The 25,002-nt window shown below is 44.7% G+C and overlaps 1 protein-coding gene across 16 annotated transcripts in view; it reads left to right on the forward strand.

Moving 5' to 3' along the window:
* LOC132406762 (palmitoyltransferase ZDHHC1-like) overlaps positions 1–24,618 on the forward strand; it is a 45,430-nt gene extending 20,812 nt beyond the window's left edge. For 6 of the 16 annotated variants that reach the window (XR_009516234.1, XR_009516233.1, XM_059992719.1 and 3 more), the window contains 5 exons: positions 1,817–1,973; positions 10,283–10,353; positions 11,531–11,633; positions 13,551–13,647; positions 23,709–24,618. Coding sequence is in view for 4 of the 16 variants with exons in the window: in XM_059992719.1 (XP_059848702.1) it covers positions 1,817–1,973; position 10,283 (158 nt within the window). In the remaining 12 variants the exon portion in view is untranslated. Of the gene's footprint in view, positions 1–1,816; positions 1,974–4,885; positions 4,999–10,282; positions 10,354–10,547; positions 10,674–11,530; positions 11,634–13,547; positions 13,648–23,708 lie in introns of all 16 variants that reach the window. The other 10 variants (XM_059992721.1, XM_059992715.1, XM_059992717.1 and 7 more) reach the window with 7 other exon arrangements.
* The last annotated feature ends 384 nt before the right edge of the window (positions 24,619–25,002 follow it).

Consider the following 25,002-nt stretch of genomic DNA (forward strand, 5'->3'; position numbering starts at 1 on the left):
TACTCAATGCTTTGATTTATAAAGGCCAGTGTTCCAAAAGCCTTCTTCACCACCCTATCTACATGAGACTCCATCTTCAGGGAACTATGCACTGTTATTCCTCAATCTCTCTGTTCCTCTGCATTCCTCAATGCCCTACCATTTACCCTGTATGTTCTATTTGGATTATTCCTGCCAAAATGTAGAACCTCACACTTCTCAGCATTAAACTCCATCTGCCAACATTCAGCCCATTCTTCTAACTGGCATAAATCTCCCTGCAAGCTTTGAAAACCCACCTCATTATCCACAACACCTCCTACCTTAGTATCATCAGCATACTTACTAATCCAATTTACCACCCCATCATCCAGATCATTTATGTATATTACTAACAACATTGGGCCCAAAACAGATCCCTGAGGCACCCCGCTAGTCACCGGCCTCCATCCCGATAAACAATTATCCACCACTACTCTCTGGCATCTCCCATCTAGCCACTGTTGAATCCATTTTATTACTCCAGCATTAATACCTAACGACTGAACCTTCTTAACTAACCTTCCATGTGGAACTTTGTCAAAGGCTTTGCTGAAGTCCATATAGACTACATCCACTGCCTTACCCTCGTCAACATTCCTCGTAACTTCTTAAAAAAATTCAATAAGGTTTGTCAAACATGACCTTCCACACACAAATCCATGCTGGCTACTCCTAATCAGATCCGGTCTATCCAGATAATTATTAATACTATCTCTAAGAATACTTTCCATTAATTTACCCACCACTGATGTCAAACTGACAGGTCTATAATTGCTAGGCTTACTTCTAGAACCCTTTTTAAACAATGGAACCACATGAGCAATATGCCAATCCTCCGGCACAATCCCCGGAGGATTGATCTAAGTATGCACAATCTTGATCTAAGTATGTCTTGGAGATCCATATTATCTAAGACAATAGGAGCTTCTGGCTTTCATGCAATTATGTGCAAGAACACAACATTATCAATTATCAATAACTGAGTTATTTATACTCAGTTATTTCTCATAGTTATTATAATTCCTTGACTCTCAACAGAAAATTGAAATATTATTTTATATTAGTGTGTACAGTCTACCCTGCACACAGTGACTGAAATATTATCACATATTAGTGTCTACAGTGTACACCCCCACAGTGACAGAAATATTGCATTTTAGTGTATACAGTGTACACATCCCCCAGAGTGACAGAAATATTGCATTTTTGTGTATACAGTGTACATACCCCAGTGACAGAAATATTACGTTTTAGTGTCTACAGTGTACAACCCCCACAGTGACAGAAATATTGCATTTCAGTGCATACAGTGTACACCCCCCACAGTGACTGAAATATTAGTGTCTATAGTGTGCACCCACCCCCAGACTGACTAAGAAGCTTATATCATGTTAGTGTATTTACTTTCTTTGTACATTTGTAAGTCCCACTGATTTTATTGCTCTGATGGAATTATTTTATCACTTTCGGTACTTTATAAAAATTAGAAAGTCATTGAACTTTCAAAAAGTTTGAAATCTTTAGTTATGTTTGTAGAAATGTGGATAAAAGGATGTGCATTGTAGATTAAGTTTGATAGTTTTATACACCAAGCACATTTCACAAAAGAATTTATCCAATTGGCTTTTATCCAATTTAAGTCTTTTTATGGAATCGTGCAGTCTGATTGTCAATAGAGATTCTGCTGCTCTGAATCTTCAGAATTATACTTCAAAGCTTTTTAAAAAAAGGGTAGACTGGGAAAGAACTGGTAGAACTTCAATCAAGTTTAAACTTGTACTCTTTATTCCAACAGTGATAAATGATGCAGATACCTGGCTTGTATTTCTGCCATATTTTTTTGGTTCGTACAAACTTAACTACTATTCTAGCTCTCGCTGGGGTCACCGTTGGACTAAGTCTGACTGCACTGATAGCTTTGTGCGATCTTCTGTTCTTCCACTTCTACCTTAGTAAGTAATGTACAAAATGTCTGCTCCAGTTTTAAAGTCAGTAAGATTCATCGCTAGTATACTGTTTTTTTAAAAAGAAATTAAGACCTCTGTAAATTATGTCTTAAAGATTGTATTACAAGCAAATGATTGTTTAACAGTTGAACTTGATCATTTCTCTACTATGGAAAGTATCTACTTTGACAGATCATAGAAAATATGACAGACAAGAAAATAGGCTTAGCCTATGGTATTTACCACAGTCGAGCAGATTAATCCTACTTTTCCAACAGAGAACTCCATTTTTAAATAGAAAGTTGGTTGTTCTGGACTGTTCCTTGTAATTATCAGCAGCAGGGTACTGCTCCATAATTTTAGTTTTACCACTTCTGTTCTGCTTCAAGGGTGCAGACCTCAAACCTTGCATTTCTTTACATTTCTTTTCATGAAATAATTGAAAGGAAGACGGGTACTCTGTTAATCTCACCCAGCGGGCAGCATAAATGTAATATTTAACTGGATTACTAATCTAAATGAATGGCAGGGTGGAGAATCGTCTCTACCAAAGTAGATGTAATGCAATCCTTGCCTCCGCTAGTCTACAGGTCATCCTTGGGCAAGGTGTAGCAACTGCTTTGAGCGCCCCCCCCCCACCCCAAGATCAGGGTGACACGAAGCCATGTGCGCAGGTGATGGAAGGTCATATGAGCAGCTGGTGCATATCATAAGTCCTGGTTGTGCGACCACTGACACCAGGCAACTTCTGAAGAATATTGATAATGGTTGGGGTCATCTGTCTTGTAGACAAACTGCTCAGAAGGCAGCAATAGCAAACCACGTCTGTGGAAAAATCTACCAAGAATTGTGGTCATAGAAAGATTATGATCCCACAGGTCATTTGACACAGTACAGAATAAATGAGCGAACAAACGAAACTAATCTAGAAGTCTGATGCCTGAACAAACATAGTTAATCATTCCTGATTCTGACAGAACAGGTTCAAATTTTGGAACAGTTTCAAAGAATGTGGCAATGAAGATAAATAGAAATGGCCTTTGCTCTTCTCATACACATTCAATTGACTGTCAGATCATTTACGTTTCATAGTTCTGTAGCTCTTGGTTGTATTCAGAGTACAAAGCCAGTTTATTATTAGCAAAGTGGACATTCTAAGATTGATTTTTTTCAAACAAAGAAATTGATGTATTATAGAAATCAAAATATAGTAATTAAAGACAAGACAGAGAAGCAGAATTAGGCCATTCAGCTAATGAGTCTGCTTCTCTTTGTATCATAACTGATTTATTTTCGATCTTAAACCCCATTTTCTTGCTTTCTCCCCATAACCTTTAATGCCCCGACTAATCGAGAACCATCATACTACACTTTAAATATGTCCATCGACTTGGCCTCTGTAGCCATCTGGAGAGGCTACCCAGAAGGAATATGAGTTGTTGCTTCTCCAGTCTGAGAGTGGCCTCATGACAGTATGTGAGACCATGGTCTGACATGTCGGAATGGGAATGGGAAGAGAAATTGAAATGTCTGCCCAAGGGGAAATCTCATCTTTTGTGGCAGACGGAGAAAACTGCTCATCGAGTGGCCACTCAGTCTACATCGACTCTCACCAGGAGCACCAGATACAGTAGATGACCCTGACAGATTTGCAGGTGAAATGTCGCCTCACTTGGAAGGACTGTTTGGGACTCTAAATGGAGGTGAGGGAGGAGGTGTAGGGGCAAGTGTAGAACTGGTCATACTTGCAGGGATAAGTGCCAGGAAGAAGATGAGTGGGGAGGAGTAAGTGCCCCAGGGAGTCATGTAGAGAGAGATCCTTGTGGAAAATAGAGAGTTGGGAGAGGTAAAGATGTGCCTAGTGCTCGGATCGTGTTGAAGAGGGCAGAAGTTAGGGAGAATGATGTGATGGATATGGAAAAGCAGATGTTTTTGTACCATCTTTCACAGCCTTGAGTTATAACGAAGACAATTGAATAATTCTAGAATGCAGTAATTATAGAAATACAAGTTTTATTTCAGAAAGGTTGTTGGATCCAACCTAATGACATGGGCATTAATGTCTCTAACCTATGGTAATTTCTCCTGCTCTCACATCCTTCCTCCATTCCGCAATCTGGCTCCCTGTTGCCCCTTCTTTTCTCCTCACCTGCCACCTTATTCTGGCTTCTTCCCACCCCCCACATCTAATCCTGATGAAGGGTCTCAGCCTGAAACATCAACTGTCTATTCCACTCCAAGATGCTGCCTGGTCTGTCGACTTCATCCAGCATTTGTCTTCGTCGTTCTAGATTTTCAGGACCTGCACAATCTCTTCTGGGTTTCTGTTTTACTGAAGGCTCACATGTTTTGCCTGTGTTTCTTCTGTCCATTAAATTATGGCCAGAGTTGCCTTTTTGTTTATCAAGATATACCGCATGTGTGCCAATTCTCCATCCATAAGCATATAACAGGAAAATATCGTGGTAATATTCCACCTAATTGCATTTTTATATGAAAGCAATATGCTTGGCAATTTAGAAAGCAGGCTTTAAGAATAATTGCAAATACGGTACATGCATCCAAAACTACTGATATATCGCATAGTAGCAAAAATGAACATTTTAGCATTTATCAGATAAACTTCTCAATGTTTTCTTGATAAAAATCAGTTCTAATGGTGTTCAGTATTAAAAAAATACATTTTGATCTTCTTTCTAAAGTATCAAATGCTTTTAAAACATTTCACATATGTTTTTCAGATTGTTATCTCAATAAATTTTACTTACATACTAAATTTGATTCTCATTTATGTCTGAAGCCCACAACTAACATGTAAAATGCATTTAATCGTATTACTCATTTTGCAAGATGTTGTTAGAGATTCAGTGTAGAATTTGCAGGTGGCACATAACTTGGATATTTTCTTTTTCTGACAGTGTGGAAACAAATAAGCACTTACGAATATATACTTTTCAGCCGTGAACGGCGAGTGTCAAAAGTCTCACCACAAAGTGATGATATAGAAGCTTTATGATTGAAATCTAATCAGGTAGCAAGGTGTCAGTTTTCTATAAATGATATGTACATTTTATAACTTGTACTGTCCTGTGCCTGTTCAGAAAACTTTGCTTTATGTTCTCGGATTAAGCTGATTAAGATACTGACAGTGGATTGTGAATCATGAGAGAGTGGCAGAAACAGGAAGTATTTTGTATGTAGAGAAATGAATAGAAGTTAATAGATTCTAACTAATAAAATGACACGGGTTGGAATTTAGGATATAAATAGTCTAGGAAGATTTGAGTAAAAGTGAAAAATAGTAACGTGGAGGTCCACTAAACATTCAGACATCATGCTAAGAAACATGAAAACATGTACAGTACGTCTGTGCTCCAGTTATGAACTGGAGGAAGGTTGACAAATGATTCAGCAGCATCTTAACCAGTCAGGAATATTGTCAGAGAAATGATGGGTGGACCTTCATCTGGGCCTGTGTGAGGTGCTACACTTTGGCAGTTTGCATGTAAGATGAAGGTACAGAGTTTTTAGGAGGATTTGTAGCAGCATTGATATACAGAGGCATTTTGGAGTATGTGCACAGCTCCCTGAAAGCGGCAGCTATTTTAAGGAGGTGATAAAGCAGGCACAACATATTTGCCTTCGTCAGCAGTGGTGTTCAGTGTAAAAGTGGTGAAGTCATTTTGCAGCTGGTATGCTACAATTTGGAGAGTTGTGTGCAGTTGTGCTCAAGAAAGATGTAGAGGCTTTGAACAGGGTACAGAAGAGTTCATAGGATGTTGTCTGGATTAAAGAGATCAGCTGTAAGGAGAGGATGAACAAGCTTGGACTTTTTTTTTGTACTGTCAGAGGCTGAAGGGAAGACCTGACTGAAGTATGCGGTCTGAATAGAATGACGTGTTGGTATAGCACTGAAGCAAAAGTGTTGCATTGTATCTCAGTACATGGGACAATAATAAACCAACTTCCAATGTAAAATTGTGAAGCATAGGAAATCTAGATAGTCAGAAGTATAAGGGAATCTACAGTTGCTGGAAATCCTGAACAATACAAAGTTCTGGAGGAACTCATTAAGTCAGCTGGCAGCTATAGAAGGAATTAAACCGTCAACATTTCAGGCCAAGACCCTTCAACAGTCTTTGTTTCAGAGGGGAAATGTTAAATGCTAAGAGGGATAGCTTTAAGGTGATGGTGGGGGTGGGTGGAGGAGAGTTCAAAAGAGTTTACATGGCAAGTTTTTTAAACAGCGGTGAGATCAACACTGAGATTGCGGTTGAATAATAAATTTAAGTGATGTTGACTGAGGAATGATTAGAGGAATTCTCTTTTTACTTCAGGGTATCTCTATCAGGATTCAAAGGGAGTTGATAAGTTGCTAAGTAAGAGATAAGTGTTGATTTTGCCCAACGCCGGCCCCTTAGGCCTGAGTTGACGTAGTAATAGTAGTTGATTTTGGGAAAATAGCCAGGTAAATTTGTTGGCCACACAAGTGAATCTGCAGATGCTGGAAATAAATAAAAAACACAAAATGCTGGCAGAACTCAGCAGGCCAGACAGCATCTATGGTAGGAGGTAATAACGACGTTTTGGGCTGAAACCCTTCATCAGGAGTGAAGTAACATGGGATGGTTGAGGGGGGATAAGAAGTGGGGGGAGAGATAAAGTAGAGAACTGGGAAGTGATAGGCTGGAGGGAAATGAGCTAGGGGGAAGGTGAAGACTTATGGGAAATAAAAGAGAAAGAAAGGTAGGGCTGGGGGAGAGAGATTATAGTGAGGGGGGAAAAAGAGAGAGAAAGAGAACCAGACTGAAATAATAGATAGGGATGGGGGTAAGGGTGGGGGGCAGGGGTATCAACGGAGGTCAGTGAGTTGGATGTTCATGCCGACAGGAAGGAGGCTACCTAAGCAGGAGGTAAGGTATTGCTCCATCGACCTGCATGTGGCATCATCTTGACGGTAGAGGAGGCCATAGACAAACATATCGGAGTGGGAGTGGTCTGTGGAATTGAAGTGTGTGGCCACAGGGAGATCCCGCCACTGCTGGAGGACCGAGCGTGTTCGGCGAAACGGTCCCCCAGTCTGCGGTGGGTCTCCCCAATGTATAAATGGCCACATCGGGAGCACCGGATACAGTATATCACCCCAGTTGACTCACCCCAGTGGGGAGGAGGGATGGGGTGGGGATGAATGGACAAGGAGTCGCGTAGGGACCGATCCCTGCAGAAAGCCGAGAGTGGGGGGGGAGGGGAAGATGTGGTTAAAAGGGCTTCTCTTCATCCACTATCAACTCTGCCCTCCATCGCGTCTCCCGTATTTCACCCACCTCTGCCCTCACGCCAGCCCACCAGGATAGAGTCCCCCTGGTCCTCATCTATCACCCTACCAGCCTACAGATCCAACGCATAATCCTCCATAACTTCTGCCACCTCTTACATGATCCCACGACCAACCACATCTTCCCCACTCTCAGCTTTCCGCAGGGATCGCTCCCTACACGACTCCCTTGTCCATTCATCCCCACGGACCTCCCTCTGGGCACTCATCCCTGCAAACGGAAGAAGTGCTACACCTGCCCCCACACTTCTTCCCTCACCACCATCCCAGGCCCCAGACAGTTCTTTCAGGTGAGGCACCACTTCACCTGCGAGTCACTGGGGTGATATACTGTATCCGGTGCTCCCGATGTGGCCATTTACACATCGGGGAGACCCGCCGCAGACTGGGAGACCGTTCCGCCAAACACCGGTGCTCAGTCCTCCAGCAGTGGCGGGATCTCCCTGTGGCCACACACTTCAATTCCACAGACCACTCCCACTCCGATATGTCTGTCCATGGCCTCCTCTACCGTCAACATGAGGTCACACGCAGGTTGATGGAGCAGTACCTTATCTCTCGCCTAGGTAGCCTCCTACCTGCCGGCATGAACATCCAACTCACTGACCTCTGTTGATACCCCTGCCCCTCACCTTTACCCCATCCCTATCTATTATTTTAGTCTGGTTCTCTTTCTCTCTCTTCACCCCCCCCCCCCACTATAATCTCCCCCCAGCCCTACCTTTCTTTCTCTTTTAATTCCCATAAATCTCCACCTTCACCCTTGCCAATTTCCCTCCAGCCTATCACTTCCCAGCGCTCTACTTTATCCCCCCCCCCACTTCTTATCTCCCCTCGACCATCCCATGTTACTTCACTCCTGATGAAGGGTTTCGGCCCAAAACGTCGTCACTACCTCCTCCCATAGATGCTGTCTGGCCTGCTGAGTTCTGCCAGCATTTTGTGTTTTTTATTTTGGTAAATTTGTTGCTTTTTAGATTTGCTTAGTATGTGTATTAGTGACCCACAGTATCAATGCTGAGACATTTTTTAATATGAACATTGGTGCAAGTGAATATAAGTTTGCTAATGGCCATTTAAGGACCATGTTAAGAAAGGATATTAGCGTATGCCCTAAATGATACAGTTTTAAGGGGATGAGTCTAGCAAACATATTTAAAGGTGATTGTATAAAAAGGTAAAATCTGAAACAGGTCTATTTGTCACATAAACACTCCCCACTCTGCAGAGGTACCTGCAGGTCCTGTCTCAGTCTCTGCCAAAGCTGCAGGCCTCTTTCTCCTTCACCTACCATGCACCCGTCCAACATTTCATTCTCCACCATATCCATGACTTCAACTGCCATTCCTTTGCCTTCCTCACTTCCAGGAAGGATCAGATCTCCGTACTCCAGACCGCAGATCCCGCCGACTCCGATCCCAGTTCCAACTGCCCTGGACACCTCCATTCTGGGGATACAGTCCTCGCCAACTCCAGCTCCAATGAACCCGGGCAGCACCAGACCTCAGACTCCACCACCAACCCCAGTTCTAACGAACCCCGGCAGCACCAGATCTCAGACTCCACCCCTCCCAACTCCGGTTCCAACAAACCTGGGTGGCACTAGACCTCAGAATCCACCACCAACTCCGGTTCCAATGTACCCAGGCAGCACCAAACTTCAGATTCCACCAGTTCCAATGAACCCAGGCAGTACCAAACCTCAAACTCCACTGCCAACTCCAGTTCCATGACCCTGAGCAGCACTGGACCTCAGACTCCACCTGCCAACTCCAGCTCCAACAAACCTAGGTGGCACTAGACCTCAGATTCCACCACTGCCAGCTCCAGTTCCAACGAACCCAGGCAGTACCAAACCTCAAACTCCACTGCCAACTCCAGTTCCAACGAACCCAGCACCTTGAATTCCACCTGGCTTGACCTTTTACCTTTTCCTTCCCTACCTTTTCATTCTGGCATCTTCCCGCTTCCCTTCCAGTCCTGAAGAAAGGCTTCGGCTTGAAATACCAACTGTTTGTTCGTTTCCGTAGATGCTACCTGATCTGCTGAGTTCCTACAGCATTTTGTGTGCGTTGCTTTGGATTTCCAGCAGCTGCAGAATTTCTTGTAATCACTATTTTCATTACTTGTATTCCTTGAATACAATATAATAGGCAATCTGCTTGAGACGTCAGTTGAAAATAGAGTAGAAGCATCAATGGTTAAGAATTCAAGGATAAAAGGTTTTAATATTAGAGATCAACCATTTAAAGGCAAGATGAAAAGTTTCTTTTATACAATTTGTAACTCAGTTTAAAAGTAAATTGGATAAGCTTCTTGGAGGAAGTGGCCAAAGGGAATTAATCAGAATAAAAGTAATTTTCTCTATCTGAGGAAGCACTATCATTGGCTGAAATTGTATGATGTACTTTTATTTTCAGTTTTTGGCTATTGATAAGCAGTTACTGGTTGTGAACTTGATCTTTAATTTTCAAATATTGACAGTTAAGTTCCAGTATAACAATTTGAATTGGACAAATTACTTTTATCCCCTTTATGCCATTTCTAAAGATAATGACACGGTGAGAATTCAGTTTCAAGAGCAAATATTCTTTAATCTGGACAGGTTGCACCCAATGTCAGCCCTCCACACATGTGCATCTTCCAGCGGACCTTCTTACGATTGACAGTTTAGCTTTGAGCTTAGCAGGCTTGGTTTATGACTTCACAAATTTGTACCAATCGTAGCGGTATATTTGTCATTAAACCTTAAACAAAACTGAAATCCTGCCATTTTTACCTCTAATTGTATAATCATTAACCTTTGGTTGTACTGATGAAACATTTTGCTTCCATCCCAAGAGACCAGTAATGAAAAGCTTATTGGCAAAAATGTGTGTTTCTACCTGGGCCACTTTGAAAGAAGCATGCCTTTAAGTGAAGACTATTTTTTAAAAAAAAACAGAAGCTCAAATGATATGGTAACCCTTCTGTTTTCCAGAATGCAGAAAACGTGGCAACTCATCAGAACAGTGACTCTCACGTTCACTTTGAAAACACCTCAACAAATGGGTCAGTAACAAATGAATAATTACTTCTAACTTTTCTCAGCATCCAAAGCTAAATTGATAATCATTTTAAAAGAAGTGTAAGAATAAGTCCATAAAATAGCATTATGTTAATTTACATTAAATCAAATCCATTCAAATTCATTTGACAGTGGAGGAGAGGGAACTGTTCCTGAAACGTTGAGTGTTTGTCTTTAGGCTCCTGTACCTCCCCCTGGATAGTAGCAATGAGAAGAGGGCATGTCCTGGGTGATGGGGATCCTTAATGATGGATGCCTCCTCTTTGAGGCATCACGTGTTGAAGATGTCCACGATGCTGGGGAGGTGAGTGCCACATGATGGAGCTGGCCGGGTTTTCAGTATTCGACAGCTCTTTTCAATCCGGTGCAGTGGCCCCTCCATATTGAACCTATGCCACCAAATTGAATCTTAACATACAATATTTATTTATACCAGCATGCAACATCTTAATTTGCTCACATTATCTAACTATAACCCTGCAGTACATGCATTATTGAAATTGGGTGTATATTTTTTAACAAGAAAGTATTCTTTTAAATAGGCAAGTTGGAATTCAAGTATATTTAAATTTGAGGACATGTTTATAGTGAATGTCTGATGAGGTTAACATGATAGTCCTTAGATAAATATTGGTACTGGGCCAGGAAGCAGATATCTTTTTTTAATTTAGAGGTGTTAGCTGTTTTCTGCAATTAAAATCAGTTATGAAAAGTATACTAGCAACCATGGTAGGGTGTAGAAGAACTGATTTTGTTCTGTTTCCTAAGTGCCTGAGATTTTGTGTACATCAGAAGAACAATACAGTGAGATACCTAAATGGGAAGTGATAGAAATGGCAAGATAGACTTTTGTAGATTGGAAGAGAGAAAACTCAGGAACACCAACCTGTTAGCCTAACATCAGTAGTTCGACTCTATAATAAAGTTTGTGAGATCAAGACTCAGAAATACTAATGGCATTGAACAAAGTCAGCAGCAAAAGAACGCTTGACTGATGTTTGCGTATCGGTAAAGTTAGACCAGACACAGGATTGAATGTGTCAGGTTACACATTTATATAGATAACTATCAGACAACAAGGTGAATTTATCTGTCATTTCCCTCTTTACTAGTGTGAAAAATCTTGCACCTTACCACTGTTTCCTGTCATCTGTTTCATAGGTCAACATCAGGGTATCATCAGGATGCTGTCATGATAGAGGATGAAACTTTGCCAACAGTTGCTTCTGATTGTAGTCAAGCCAGGATAAAAAGGATTTCACAGGTAAAGGAGGGTGATGCACAGAACATTTCAAAGTATTTATAATTAATGAATTCAGGATAGATCTTCAGAGATATTGATCAGAATCAGGTTTATTATCACTGGAATGTGTTGCGAAATTTGTTAACTTACCAGCAATTCAATACAATGTCTAATACAGAAGAAGAAAAAATAATATAATAATAAATAATCTATTACTGTATATGTATATTGAATAGATTAAAAACCATACACTAGCAAATAAGATATATTAAAAAAGTGAGGTTTCACGGGCTTAATGTCCATTTAGGACTTGGATAGCAGAAGGGTGGAAGCTGTTCCTGAATCGCTGAGTGTGTGTCTTCAGGCTTCTGTACCTCTTACCCGATGGTAACAGTGAGAAAAGGACATGCCCTGGCTGCTGGAGGCACTTAATTAATGGACACTACCTTTCTGAAACACTGCTCCTTAAAGGTGTCTTGGGTACTTCGTAGACGAGTACCCAAGATGGTGCTGACTAAATTTAAAATCCTCTGCAGATTCTTTAGGTCCTGTGCAGTAGCAACCACCACCCCCCCCCCTCCCCCACATACCAGACAGTGATGCAGCCTCTCAGAATCCTCTCCATGGTATATCTATAGAAGTTTTTGAGTGTATTTGTTGACACACCAAATCTCTTCAAACTCCTAATGAAGTATAGTCACTGTCTTGCCTTCTTTATGACTGCATCGATATGTTGGGACCAGGTTAGGTCCTCAGAGATCTTGACACGCAGGAACTTGAAACTGCTCACTCTCTCTACTTCTGATCCCTCTATGAGGATTGGTGTTGTGTTGTGCTGACTTCCCCTTTCTAAAGTCCACATTTAATCCTTGGTCTTACTGACGTTGAGTGCAAGGTTGTTGTCACACCACCAATCATCCACCCTCCTCGTCACTATCTGAAATTCTGCCGACAGTAGTTGTGTCTGCAGCAAATTGATAGATGGTATTTGAGTTGTGCTTAGTCACACACAGTTGTGGGTGTAGGGAGAGTAAGCACGTATCCTTGAAGCACACCATTGTTGATTTTCAGTGAGGTGGAGATGTTATTTCTGATCTGCACAGACTGTGGTCTCCTGGTGAGGAAGTTGCACGGGGAGGTACTGAGGCCCGAGTTTTGGAGTTTGTTCATTAGAACAGAGCGTGCTATCGATAATATTGAGTGCTGAGCCATAATCAATAGACAGCAGCCTGAGCTAGGAAATTGCATCTGCTGTAGACCGATTGTGGTGATAGGCCAGTTGTACTGGATCCAGGTCCTTGCTGAGGCAGGAGTTGGCTCTAGCCATGACCAAGCTCTCAAAGCAGTTCATCACAGTAAATGTGAGTGCCAATGGGTGATAGTCATTGAGGCAGCTCACCCTTCTCTTCTTGAACATTGGTGTGATTATCATCCCTTTGTAGCCTGAACCAGTTTGACTATTCTCCTCCGACCTCTCTCATTAAGGTGTTCTTGCCTTCAGACCTGCTGCTCACTGTATGCTTATTGTGTTTTGCACCGTCCTCTGTAAATTCTAAGGACAGTTGTGTGCAGAAATCTCAGGAGATTAGCAGTTTCTGAGAGATGCTCAAACCACCTCATCTGGCACCAACAGTCATTCCATGGTCAAGGTCACTTAAATCATATTTCTTGCCCATTCTGATGTTTGGCCTTAATAACAACTGAATCTCTTGACTATGTCGACATGTTTTTATGCATTGAGTTGTTACCACACGATTGACTGATTAGATATTTGTATTTACGAGCTGGTGTACAGATGTATCTAATAAAGTGTCTACTGGACGTAATTAAGGTAGTACTTTGCATGTCAACAGCTCTGTCAGTTTCTGAATGGAACACAGATATCCTTCTGGCAGAGTTTTACATTCACTGAATAACTAATAATAATCTTTGAAGCAGAAACGAAGATGTAAAACGTCTTCTACAAGTAGATTTAAACAGAAGGCTGCAATCAGGACCACTAAAAGACCATTTCGACCTTCTCAACTACCACCAGGTAAGGATTAAATAGTTATTACCTAAAGTAAAGTTTGTACTTACAACAAATTGAAGGGATTGTGGACTTTTATACTGTCCTAATAGCCTGATAATTCTAAATTTTCATAATTTGAAATGAACTAATCTATTTATCAAAAGAAAAACATTTGTTTAAATGGTATCAACGTATTGCAACAAAGTTAATGTAAAAGTCTATTGATTTTGGCTAATAGATAGCTAAAGCATCATATTTACTGCACTTTATTTCAGTCTTCTGAAATATATTCAGCTATTTGAGTCATGTTGATTTTCATCTTTCGCTGAATTACTCAACCAGTTTCTTTCACTGTAGTTTTATTGACCTTCATCCATTGTAGGTAATGGGCAGGGCATAAGAAATCACTCTGGCTTCCCACATTCCAGATAGTCCCTTCCCTTGTACATGTGCCATAGTCTCCCACCCACTGCTGGAAGCTTTTGTATTGTGATCACTTTCTCCTCGGGGTTCTGGGGCATTCCTGATCGTTCTAACTGTAGGTGATCTTTGAGGCAAGGGTCTGTTTCTCAGGTGCTGTCACACTTCAGTTAGTAAAGCCAGCCACCCCTGTCAGGTGTAGGTCAGTTTTAAGAGGAAGTTTTGTTTCTTCTTTCCATCCTTTTAATCAGCCCTGATGCTTGGGCCGTCATGGAGGATGTGATACACCGTTGCTGGTGGCCCGGTCTTTCAGGCTCTTGTTATTTAGAGATACAGCGCGGAACTGGTCCTCCTGGCTCAGCAAGCCGCACCAACCAGCAACCCACCGATTTAACACCAGCTTAATCACAGGGCAATTTACAATGACCAATTAACCTGCTAACTGGTACCTCTTTAGACGTGGGAGGAAACCAGAGCACCCTTGTCCCACAAAATGAGACCCATTATCCGATTGTATTTCCTGCGGGTCCCCACAACAACAGATCGACTTCTGCAATCCCTTCAGCGTATGGTCCTGATCAGACTCGAGTATGTCTCGACCATGATGAGCAAGTATTTACATCATTATTGCTGTGGCAGGGCTTCGATGTAATCCATCTGCCACATTAGGGCTGAACCAGTTTCCCTTTTAGTGTGGTGGGAGTAGTGGTCTTTCAGGGAGAGCTGTCTTTTTAACCTGCTGGCAAATGAAGCCTGTAGCGACAGCTTCCTTTGTTACGTCCACGGGTTGCAGGCCCATTCAGTGGTGTCAAGTGACCAGCCGTGTTCCTTTTCCCCAGGCACTCAGCAAGATTCATTAGGCCATACCCTTATTCTCCTTTTGTTTGGGAAACCCTATCTCATTTAACAGAGTGACTTCCTGAGTCAAGAGGCTGTCACTAGTGTTTTCCATCAACATGTGGGAGAACACCTTCATAAATAGGGACATCACAGCATGAAAGTTCAACATAACCCCTTTGTGCAAAATATCACATCTGAAGTATAGTATCCTGTTTTGGTGACTGTACTGGGAAAATATGTGAAGGCCTTCAAAGGCAAAGAAAAGAATTACTGGAAAATTTCCAGGAATGAGTGATTTTTGCTTCAAAATTAGATCGGAGAAGCTGGAGTCACTTTCCTCACAATAGTGTGAAGATTGACTGGACGTTTGATGGAGATGTACAAGATAATCACCACTTGACATTTGTTAGACCTATATAAGACTATGATGAGTTAGAGATTTGATGGACTTGTATAAGACAATGACCAGTTGGACAGTTGATGGAGATGTACAAGACTCTGACCAATTTTAGGATAAAACCAAGAAAATCTCTCTCACTAAAATATGAATCAAGAATCTTGTTTTTTGGGGGGGTTGGTTGGAGCACAGAGATATCGTTGAAGTGAAAGGAAAATACAGTAAAGGAGAGATATAAGAAGAAACACTATTACACAGAGAGTGGTGGATCTGGAACTCTGTGCCTGAAAGAGTCCAAGAACCAGAACCAGTCAGGAATAACAGAAATGGATAGGTGCCTTGGAGAAAATAATTTTCAGAGCTCTGGGGAAAGAAGATAGCTTGGGTCCAAATGAGTTGCTCTTTGGGTACCAACAGTGGGCAATGTGCTGAAAGACACACTCCTGTGAAGCAACTGATCTCTGATTATACAACAAGCCAAGAAGGTGGGGTGGGGGGGGGAGAGAGAGAGAAAACTTAGACAGCTCAAAGCATTGATATTAGTGATGGAGAATTTACTACAGAAATCCTCAGGGGGCTAGACTTAGAAGAGTGCAGATATGGTAAATTATTCATGAGATTGCAAGAGAGAAATGACTAAAGGAATATGAAAAACAAACATTTATAAAATTGAGATATTGCTTTACCATAAATCAAGAAGTAAGAGTAAAGGATGTATGAAATACAGACAACAGAATTCCGAATGATTATATTTATGGAGAAGAAAGACGGGCCAGGAATTCTTTGGGCTTCATCAAGTGTACAGATAACAAGAAATAGGTTTGAGTGGTAGAGATTTGACAGGGATGAGGGGATGTCCATAAATAGATGGGAATACAGGAGATCTTACTAATGACACGCACAAGGCTATTGCATTAATTTTGAGAAAATTCAGGATCAAGAGAAGTTGTCAAGTGGTAAAAGTGGGTATCATCTGTGTATAAGCTGAGGCTGTCATTTCAAATAATGTTGACAAGGAGATGCAGATACAGAGAGAAGGGGGAGATGTGATCACCAGAGGTAACGGTGCAAATGATGCAAGTGCTGCACAAAATTCTACTGCTGATAGTGAGAACAGGTGAATGTGATTCCATTCATCCAGAGAACACTGAATAGATAGAGGAAAAGGAAAGTGAGATCGACATTGAAGGTTGCAGACAAGTTGAGAAGGAAGGATACAAGTTCTTGTTTCAATCAAATCGGATGATAGTAGTGATCAGAACTTTAGCAATAGTGTGGCACAGGTGGGAATTTGATTTGGTGGATAACAAGAACTAAGTGAGATCGATGGAGATGTAGGAAGCCCAAATATCCTTTGGAAACTTTGGAAAGGAAAGGGCAGCTGGAGCAGAGGTGTTTGACAAAGAAAGAGTGAGGGACTTGGAATTATGAGTATCATGTTTTAATAAAAGAGCGTTGTAGCTGAGGGACCAGAACTATCCACAAAAGACCAGCACTAGAAGCAGGAAGGGTGATTGCGGATTCATTAGTTTATGGCAAATAAAATCAGGGTGGGAGGTGCACTGGGCTCCCACACCACCAGGTTCAGAGTGGGAGGTGCACTGGGGTCCCACACCACCAGGTTCAGAGTGGGAGGTGTGCTGGGCTCCCACACCACCAGGTTCAGAGTGGGAGGTGTGCTGGGCTCCCACACCACCAGGTTCAGAGTGGGAGGTGTGCTGGGCTCCCACACCACCAGGTTCAGAGTGGGAGGTGTGCTGGGCTCGCACACCACCAGGTTCAGAGTGGGAGGTGCGCTGGGCTCCCACACCACCAGGTTCAGAGTGGGAGGTGCACTGGGCTCCCACACCACCAGGTTCAGAGTGGGAGGTGTCCTGGGCTCCCACACCACCAGGTTCAGAGTGGGAGGTGTGCTGGGGTCCCACACCACCAGGTTCAGTGTGGGAGGTGTGCTGGGGTCCCACACCACAGGTTCAGAGTGGGAGGTGCGCTGGGCTCCCACACCACCAGGTTCAGAATGGGAGGTGCGCTGGGCTCCCACACCACCAGGTTCAGAGTGGGAGGTGTGCTGGGCTCCCACACCACCAGGTTCAGAGTGGGAGGTGCATTGGGGTCCCACACCACCAGGTTCAGAGTGGGAGGTGCACTGGGCTCCCACACCACCAGGTTCAGAGTGGGAGGTGTCCTGGGCTCCCACACCACCAGGTTCAGAGTGGGAGGTGTGCTGGGCTCCCACACCACCAGGTTCAGAGTGGGAGGTGTGCTGGGCTCCCACACCACCAGGTTCAGAGTGGGAGGTGCATTGGGGTCCCACACCACCAGGTTCAGAGTGGGAGGTGTGCTGGGGTCCCACACCACCAGGTTCGGTGTGGGAGGTGTGCTGGGGTCCCACACCACAGGTTCAGAGTGGGAGGTGCGCTGGGGTCCCACACCACCAGGTTCAGAGTGGGAGGTGTCCTGGGCTCCCACACCACCAGGTTCAGAGTGGGAGGTGCGCTGGGCTCCCACACCACCAGGTTCAGAGTGGGAGGTGTGCTGGGGTCCTACACCACCAGGTTCAGAGTGGGAGGTGCACTGGGGTCCCACACCACCAGGTTCAGAGTGGGAGATGTGCTGGGGTCCCACACCACCAGGTTCAGAGTGGGAGGTGCACTGGGCTCCCACACTACCAGGTTCAGAGTGGGAGGTGCACTGGGCTCCCACACCACCAAGTTTAGAGTGGGAGGTGCACTGGGTCCCACACTACCAGGTTCAGAGTGGAGATGCACTGGGGTCCCACACCACCCAGGTCCAGAGTGGTATGTGCACTGGGGTCCCACACCACCAGGTTCAGTGTGGGAGATGCTCTGGGCTCCCACACCACCAGGTTCAGAGTGGGAGGTGCGCTGGGCTCCCACACCACCAAGTTTAGAGTGGGAGGTGCACTGGGTCCCACACCACCAGGTTCAGAGTGGGAGGTGTGCTGGGCTCCCACACCACCAGGTTCAGAGTGGGAGGTGTGCTGGGCTCCAACACCACCAGGTTCAGAGTGGGAGGTGCGCTGGGCTCCCACACCACCAAGTTTAGAGTGGGAGGTGTGCTGGGGTCCCACACCACCAGGTTCAGAGTGGGAGGTGTGCTGGGCTCCCACACCACCAGGTTCAGAGTGGGAGGTGCATTGGGGTCCCACACCACCAGGTTCAGAGTGGGAGGTGTGCTGGGGTCCCACACCACCAGGTTCAGTGTGGGAGGTGTGCTGGGGTCCCACACCACAGGTTCAGAGTGGGAGGTGCGCTGGGGTCCCACACCACCAGGTTCAGAGTGGGAGGTGTCCTGGGCTCCCACACCACCAGGTTCAGAGTGGGAGGTGCGCTGGGCTCCCACACCACCAGGTTCAGAGTGGGAGGTGTGCTGGGGTCCCACACCACCAGGTTCAGAGTGGGAGGTGCACTGGGGTCCCACACCACCAGGTTCAGAGTGGGAGATGTGCTGGGGTCCCACACCACCAGGTTCAGAGTGGGAGGTGCACTGGGCTCCCACACTACCAGGTTCAGAGTGGGAGGTGCACTGGGCTCCCACACCACCAAGTTTAGAGTGGGAGGTGCACTGTGTCCCACACTACCAGGTTCAGAGTGGGAGATGCACTGGGGTCCCACACCACCCAGGTCCAGAGAGGGATGTGCACTGGGGTCCCACACCACCAAGTTTAGAGTGGGAGGTGCACTGGGTCCCACACCACCAGGTTCAGAGTGGGAGATGCTCTGGGCTCCCACACCACCAGGTTCAGAGTGGGAGGTGCGCTGGGCTCCCACACCACCAAGTTTAGAGTGGGAGGTGCACTGGGTCCCACACCACCAGGTTCAGAGTGGGAGATGTGCTGGGCTCCCACACCACCAGGTTCAGAGTAGGAGGTATGCTGGGCTCCCACACCACCAGGTTCAGAGTGGGAGGTGCGCTGGGCTCCCACACCACCAGTTTTAGAGTGGGAGGTGTGCTGGGGTCCCACACCACCAGGTTCAGAGTGGGAGGTGCGCTGGGGTCCCACACCACCAGGTTCAGAGTGGGAGATGCACTGGGCTCCCACACCACCAGGTTCAGAGTGGGAGGTGTGCTGGAGTCCCACACCACCAGGTTCAGAGTGGGAGGTGTGCTGGGGTCCCACACCACCAGGTTCAGAGTGGGAGGTGCACTGGGGTCCCACACCACCAGGTTCAGAGTGGAAGGTGTGCTGGGGTCCCACACCACCAGGTTCAGAGTGGGAGGTGTGCTGGGGTCCCACACCACCAGGTTCAGAGTGGGAGGTGTGCTGGGGTCCCACACCACCAGGGTCAGAGTGGGAGGTGTGCTGGGGTCCCACACCACCAGGTTCAGAGTGGGAGGTGTGCTGGGGTCTCACACCACCAGGTTCAGAATGGGAGATGCACTGCGCTCCCACACCACCAGGTTCAGAGTGGGAGGTGTGCTGGGCTCCCACACCACCAGGTTCAGAGTGGGAGGTGTCCTGGGCTCCCACACCACCAGGTTCAGAGTGGGAGGTGCGCTGGGGTCCCACACCACCAGGTTCAGAGTGGGAGGTGTGCTGGGCTCCCACACCACCAGGTTCAGAGTGGGAGGTGCACTGGACTCCCACACCACCAGGTTCAGAGTGGGAGGTGTGCTGGGGTCATACACCACCAGGTTCAGAGTGGGAGGTGTCCTGGGGTCCCACACCACCAGGTTCAGAGTGGGAGGTGTCCTGGGGTCCCACACCACCAGGTTCAGAGTGGGAGGTGTGCTGGGGTCCCACACCACCAGGTTCAGAGTGGGAGGTGTGCTGGGGTCCCACACCACCAGGTTCAGAGTGGGAGGTGTGCTGGGGTCCCACACCACCAGGTTCAGGAACAGTTATTACACTACAACCATCAGGCTCCTAAACCAGCATGGAATACTTCACTTACCTCAACTCTGAACTGATTCCACAACCTACTGATGCCCTTGCAAGGACTTGACAACTCTGCATTTCTATAACACTGGGTTTTTATGGGATGAGGTTGCCAGTCCTCCTCCTCCTTCCGCAGCCAGGCTTGGGACTTTCCATGACAGAGTTAACATATACATTTTTTGGTAATAAATTGACTTTGACTTTGGTGGAGTGTGAAGGGAGAGAGGAGAAATGAGAGAAGTGTTTGAGTAAAGACCGTGCAGGGTTATTGGAATGTGCCTGGTTTGGTGAAGGAGGGAAGGGAAGCAGCAGAACTAGGAGACTGGGTAAGACACCTCATGACAGGAGAGTCTATAAGCTCTTTTTGCAGTTGAGTGTGAAGGAGATAGTTAAGAGGGGTATTTATAAGACAACTTGCACAGGATGAAAACAGTTGAGGTTATCCTCACACCGCAGTATGATTTTTGGAGTAGTGACAAGTTTTAGTAGCTACACAGTGGGTGAAATAATTCTGCATCCAGTTTAACCAGATCAGATGCTAAATGGCTAAACATTTCCACCTCATCCGTTAAGGGTCCTCAATATGAGGCGAGGAGTGCTGTGCCAGGCCAGGGTGAGAGAAGTAGTTTGAGCAGGAGGGAGGCGGCAGTACTGAGATGTTGCAGAACTGCTGTAGTGAATGGAGATTGGACAGGGATCTCACAGATGGAATTAGGATTGTCCTTATGAGGATGAGTTTCTTCCTCTCCACTTCTGTGTCTTTGGAGGTGGCCAATGAACTTTTCCACTGATGAGGCAGGTAGTTTGTGAGGTGTGCTCCTTCCACTGCTACTGCTGGAACTGCTGAGTTCTTCCAGCAGTTTGTCTTTTGCTTTGGATCAGCATCTGCAGTCTGTCCTGTCTCCAGACAAGAGCTCCGAGTTCAATCATTTTCTGTTCCCGTTTAGTGACAAAACTCTAAAGTGCTGTTATGATACTATTATAGGTTCACCAGTGAAGGGCAGAGTTGATTGGGATAAATCAGTTCTTGCACTGCAAACTAATTTTCATAGCAGAACCTGAAAGTGAGATGGGGAAAACCAGGCAATCAGCATCAAGGCTGTCAGCAGTGTAATCTGTGACTATCGGGGCTGCAGTTATTTGGTCTTGACTATAGCATCAGGTGGATGATGGCAAGTCAGTCACTCATTTTCTACCAGATCAATGAACAAGCGAAGCAGGCAGCCTTGAGTTGGGTGCCGATTTACAGTTTCTAAGGTCCAGTCTCATCCTCGCTGAAGTTGTGTGCTTTTCCATTGTGACAGATAACAGGCTTCGTCGTACAACTTAGTAAATAGTCAAGCAGGTTTGTAAAATAGTCTGCAAATGATTACTACAGAATGCAGTTTTGCATGTCATTTGTTAATGATGTAATATTTGTCAATGATCAGAAAGAAGTTTGTTATCGCTGATGTATGTCATAAAATGTGTTCTTTTGTGCAGCAGTGCAGTGCAAGACATGAAATTGTTACTAGTTACACTAATAAATAGTGCAAAAGAGGAATAGTGAGGACCGTTCAAAAATTTGATGGTGGAGGGGAAGCAGTTGTTCCTAAAATGTTGAATGTGCTGGCAGTAATGAGAAAAGTGCATGTCCTGGATAAGGAGGCTCATTAGTGATGGATGCTGCCCCCACCGTTTGAAACGGTGGGCAGAGTTGTCCCAGTGGAGCTGACTGTGTCTAACAGCCCTCTGCAGTCTCTTTGAGTACATTGGAGCCTCCGCCCCAGACGGTAATGCAGCGAATCAGAATGCTGTCACTAGTAATTTGCCAGAGTCTTTGGTAACATTCCTAATCTTCTCAAATTCCTAATGGAGCATGGTCGCTGGTGTGCTTTCTTCATTAATTTTTGGCCCAGGATAGATCCTCTGCAATACTGACACCACAGCGCTTGAAGCTGTCCACTACTGGCCCCTCGATGAGCACCGGTATTTGTTCTCCCTTTCCCTGTCCTGAGGTCCGCAATCACTTCCTTGGTCTCACTGACGTTGAGCGCAAAGTTGTTATTGTGACTCCACTCGATCAGCTGATCCGTCTCACTCTTGTACACCTCCCTGTTGCCATCTGAGACTCGGCCAACAACAGCGGTGTCATTAGCAAGTTTAAGGACAGTATTGGAACTCTGCCCGGTCACAGTCATGAGTGCAGAGAGTAGAGCGGTGGGTTGAGCATGAATTCTTTGAGGGAGGAGGGGATATTACAACCATTCAGCACCACTGTAGTTTCCTGATGAGGAAGTCAGGAATCCATTTGCTGAAGAGAGGTGCAGAAGATCAGATGTTGAAGTTTGTTGATTAGTATTGAGAGGGAGTTGATGCTGAATGCTGAGCTGTAAATGACAGACGGCATTCTGATGTTGGTATTCCTGTTGTCCAGGTGGCCCAAGGTCGAGGGAAGAGCCAGTGCAATTGCATCTGTTGTTGTGGTGGGCAATTTGCAGTGGGTCCAGCTCCTTGTGCAGGTGGGAGTTATCTCCAGCCATGACCAATCTTTCAAAGCACTTCATCACAGTAGACGTGAGTGCTACCTTGCAGTAGTCATTGAGGCAACTCACCCTGCTCTTCCTGGATGCCAGTACGATTAATGCCCTATTTAAGCCTGTGGCTGACTGTAACAATGAGAGGTTTGAAGATGTCCTTGAACACTCCAGTCAGTTGGCTGACATGGGTTTTCAGTATCCTGCCAGGTTCAGCATCGGAGCCTGACACCTTGTGTTTTATTTAGTATCTTTCTCGTGTTTTATGGAGCATATTTTTTCATGATTACCATGGTGTTTCAGTTTTGTGTTCTGTTTTACTTTCCTGTTGTCTCATCTCCTGCATCTTCTCCACGTACCCTGCTTTGTGGATTCTTTTGGAGCCTTTAAGTAATCTGAGACGAGTTATAAGGGATAAAGATAGTGGGAATCTTGCAGGCATGGTCCTTTTTTGAGAAATAAGGCATGGGGGATTAGGTGGGATGGAGGGCCCAGGTGGGCAAAGGCATGAGCATGTGGCCCATGTACTCAATCTTGACCATCATTGTCCCCAGGCCAGACCATAATCATGCCAAATCCTGAAGGTTAAAGCTGTCATGTGGACATCCTTCAGCTTTTCAGCCATAAACTATATCAGAGCAAGCACAGCTTTATTGCAAGATTTTTGTAGTCCTTAGTTGTGTAATTACTTGTGTCTGAGAACTTTGCGGTGATTTGCCCCACTAATATGATGAGCTGAACTCTGAGGCTTTGGGCCTACTCTGGGCTGCTCTGGAGATTTGGTTCTCAGGACTCAGTTTGGTTCAGAATGCTGCTGTTGTTGCTCGCTTCCATTGTTTGCATGATTTGTGTTATTTTTGTCTCTACACATTGGGTGGTTGGTCTTTATTTTTTTAATTGGGTTCTTTTGGGTTTCTCGCTTTGTGGCTGCCTGCAAGCAGACAATTCTCAAGATTTTATTACTTATACATACTTTGAATCTTTAATTCCACTTGCTTGTTCCATTCCACAGCTCTTGCTGCTGCTTTATCAATAAACACAGTCCGCTCCATGTGGGCTGCAGGACCTCCAGCTGAATACGGTTCAGACTCTGCAGAGTCTGGATGAAGTCCCGGTGGTCCAGACAAGACTCGGCAGTGCAGCAGTGGCCATGCAGACCAGCACAACCTTCCACAGCACAGAGGACTCCTTTGCAAATTCTGTCTGCAATTTCCAAAGAGTGCCACAACAAAAGACCAGATCAGCCAATTACAAGCAAAAAATCAAAAGGCTTGGATCCAAGAGATCTTCCTGTGAATGACAGGCACAAGAGTGATGAAATGCCTCTTTCCGAATAAAGACAGGGCCTAAACCTGCATCTGTGAGCTGGAGACTGTCCAGATTCTTTCCTCATGTCAAGGATAACTTGGACGATAAAGTACACACAGCATCTGAATGAGTTTCATGTTAAAGCTGGGTCCCAGTGTTGGTCATCACTCCTAAAGAGATTGAGTAGATTTCATTTTGGTATTTTTGTATGAATGCTATTTATCACTTGGCATATATCTATATACATTATGAGGCCATTTCTTAAATGGAACTGCTTCTCAGGGACTGGTTCAGTGTGACGATTTTTAAGTATCACATCATTTGTTTTTTCACATTCTGTTTATCCTCCATTAACAAATTGTTCATTGTGACAATCTGAGGGGGAGAAAACACCATTTAACAGCTTCTTTTAAACACTTTCCTAAAACCACAGCATTTATTTTGTGTGGCCTTGGCAATCTTTTAATGGCAATGTGACATTGCTCTTGTTTTATTGAAATTTTATTTCTATGTTATTTAATAATTAAACTGTTAAGTACCAAAAGTATTATAGATATAATTTTAGTTATATTTCTTAAGGCTACAACATTATTTCTGTACTAAAATAAATTGTTTTAAAATATACGTAACTCTTGTGAAATTTATTTAGATATTACTGTGGAACACACATCACTAAAGTGCCATGTCTTATATACATTATTGTTATTTCTATTAAGCCTCCACACTGGAAGACCAATTTAACACCTTCATCTCCTCACAGTACACTGAAACCTTTTCCTCTCAACTCAGTTTGCAGAGATTGGTATTGCTCCATCACAAATGGTGGTGCACCTCAACAGAAAGGCAACCAGAACTCCAAGACTCCACTTGTGGAACTAAACAAGGCCACGTTGCTGAGATCAGAGCAGTGCATACAACAGCCACTGACTGTCTCCTAACAGTAGCAAACATAGATTCTAGAAGTGAAGCATCTGTTTTCTGCTGCATTAATCATATTC

This window comes from Hypanus sabinus, chromosome 17 (assembly GCF_030144855.1).
Source record: "Hypanus sabinus isolate sHypSab1 chromosome 17, sHypSab1.hap1, whole genome shotgun sequence".
NCBI lineage: Eukaryota > Metazoa > Chordata > Chondrichthyes > Myliobatiformes > Dasyatidae > Hypanus > Hypanus sabinus.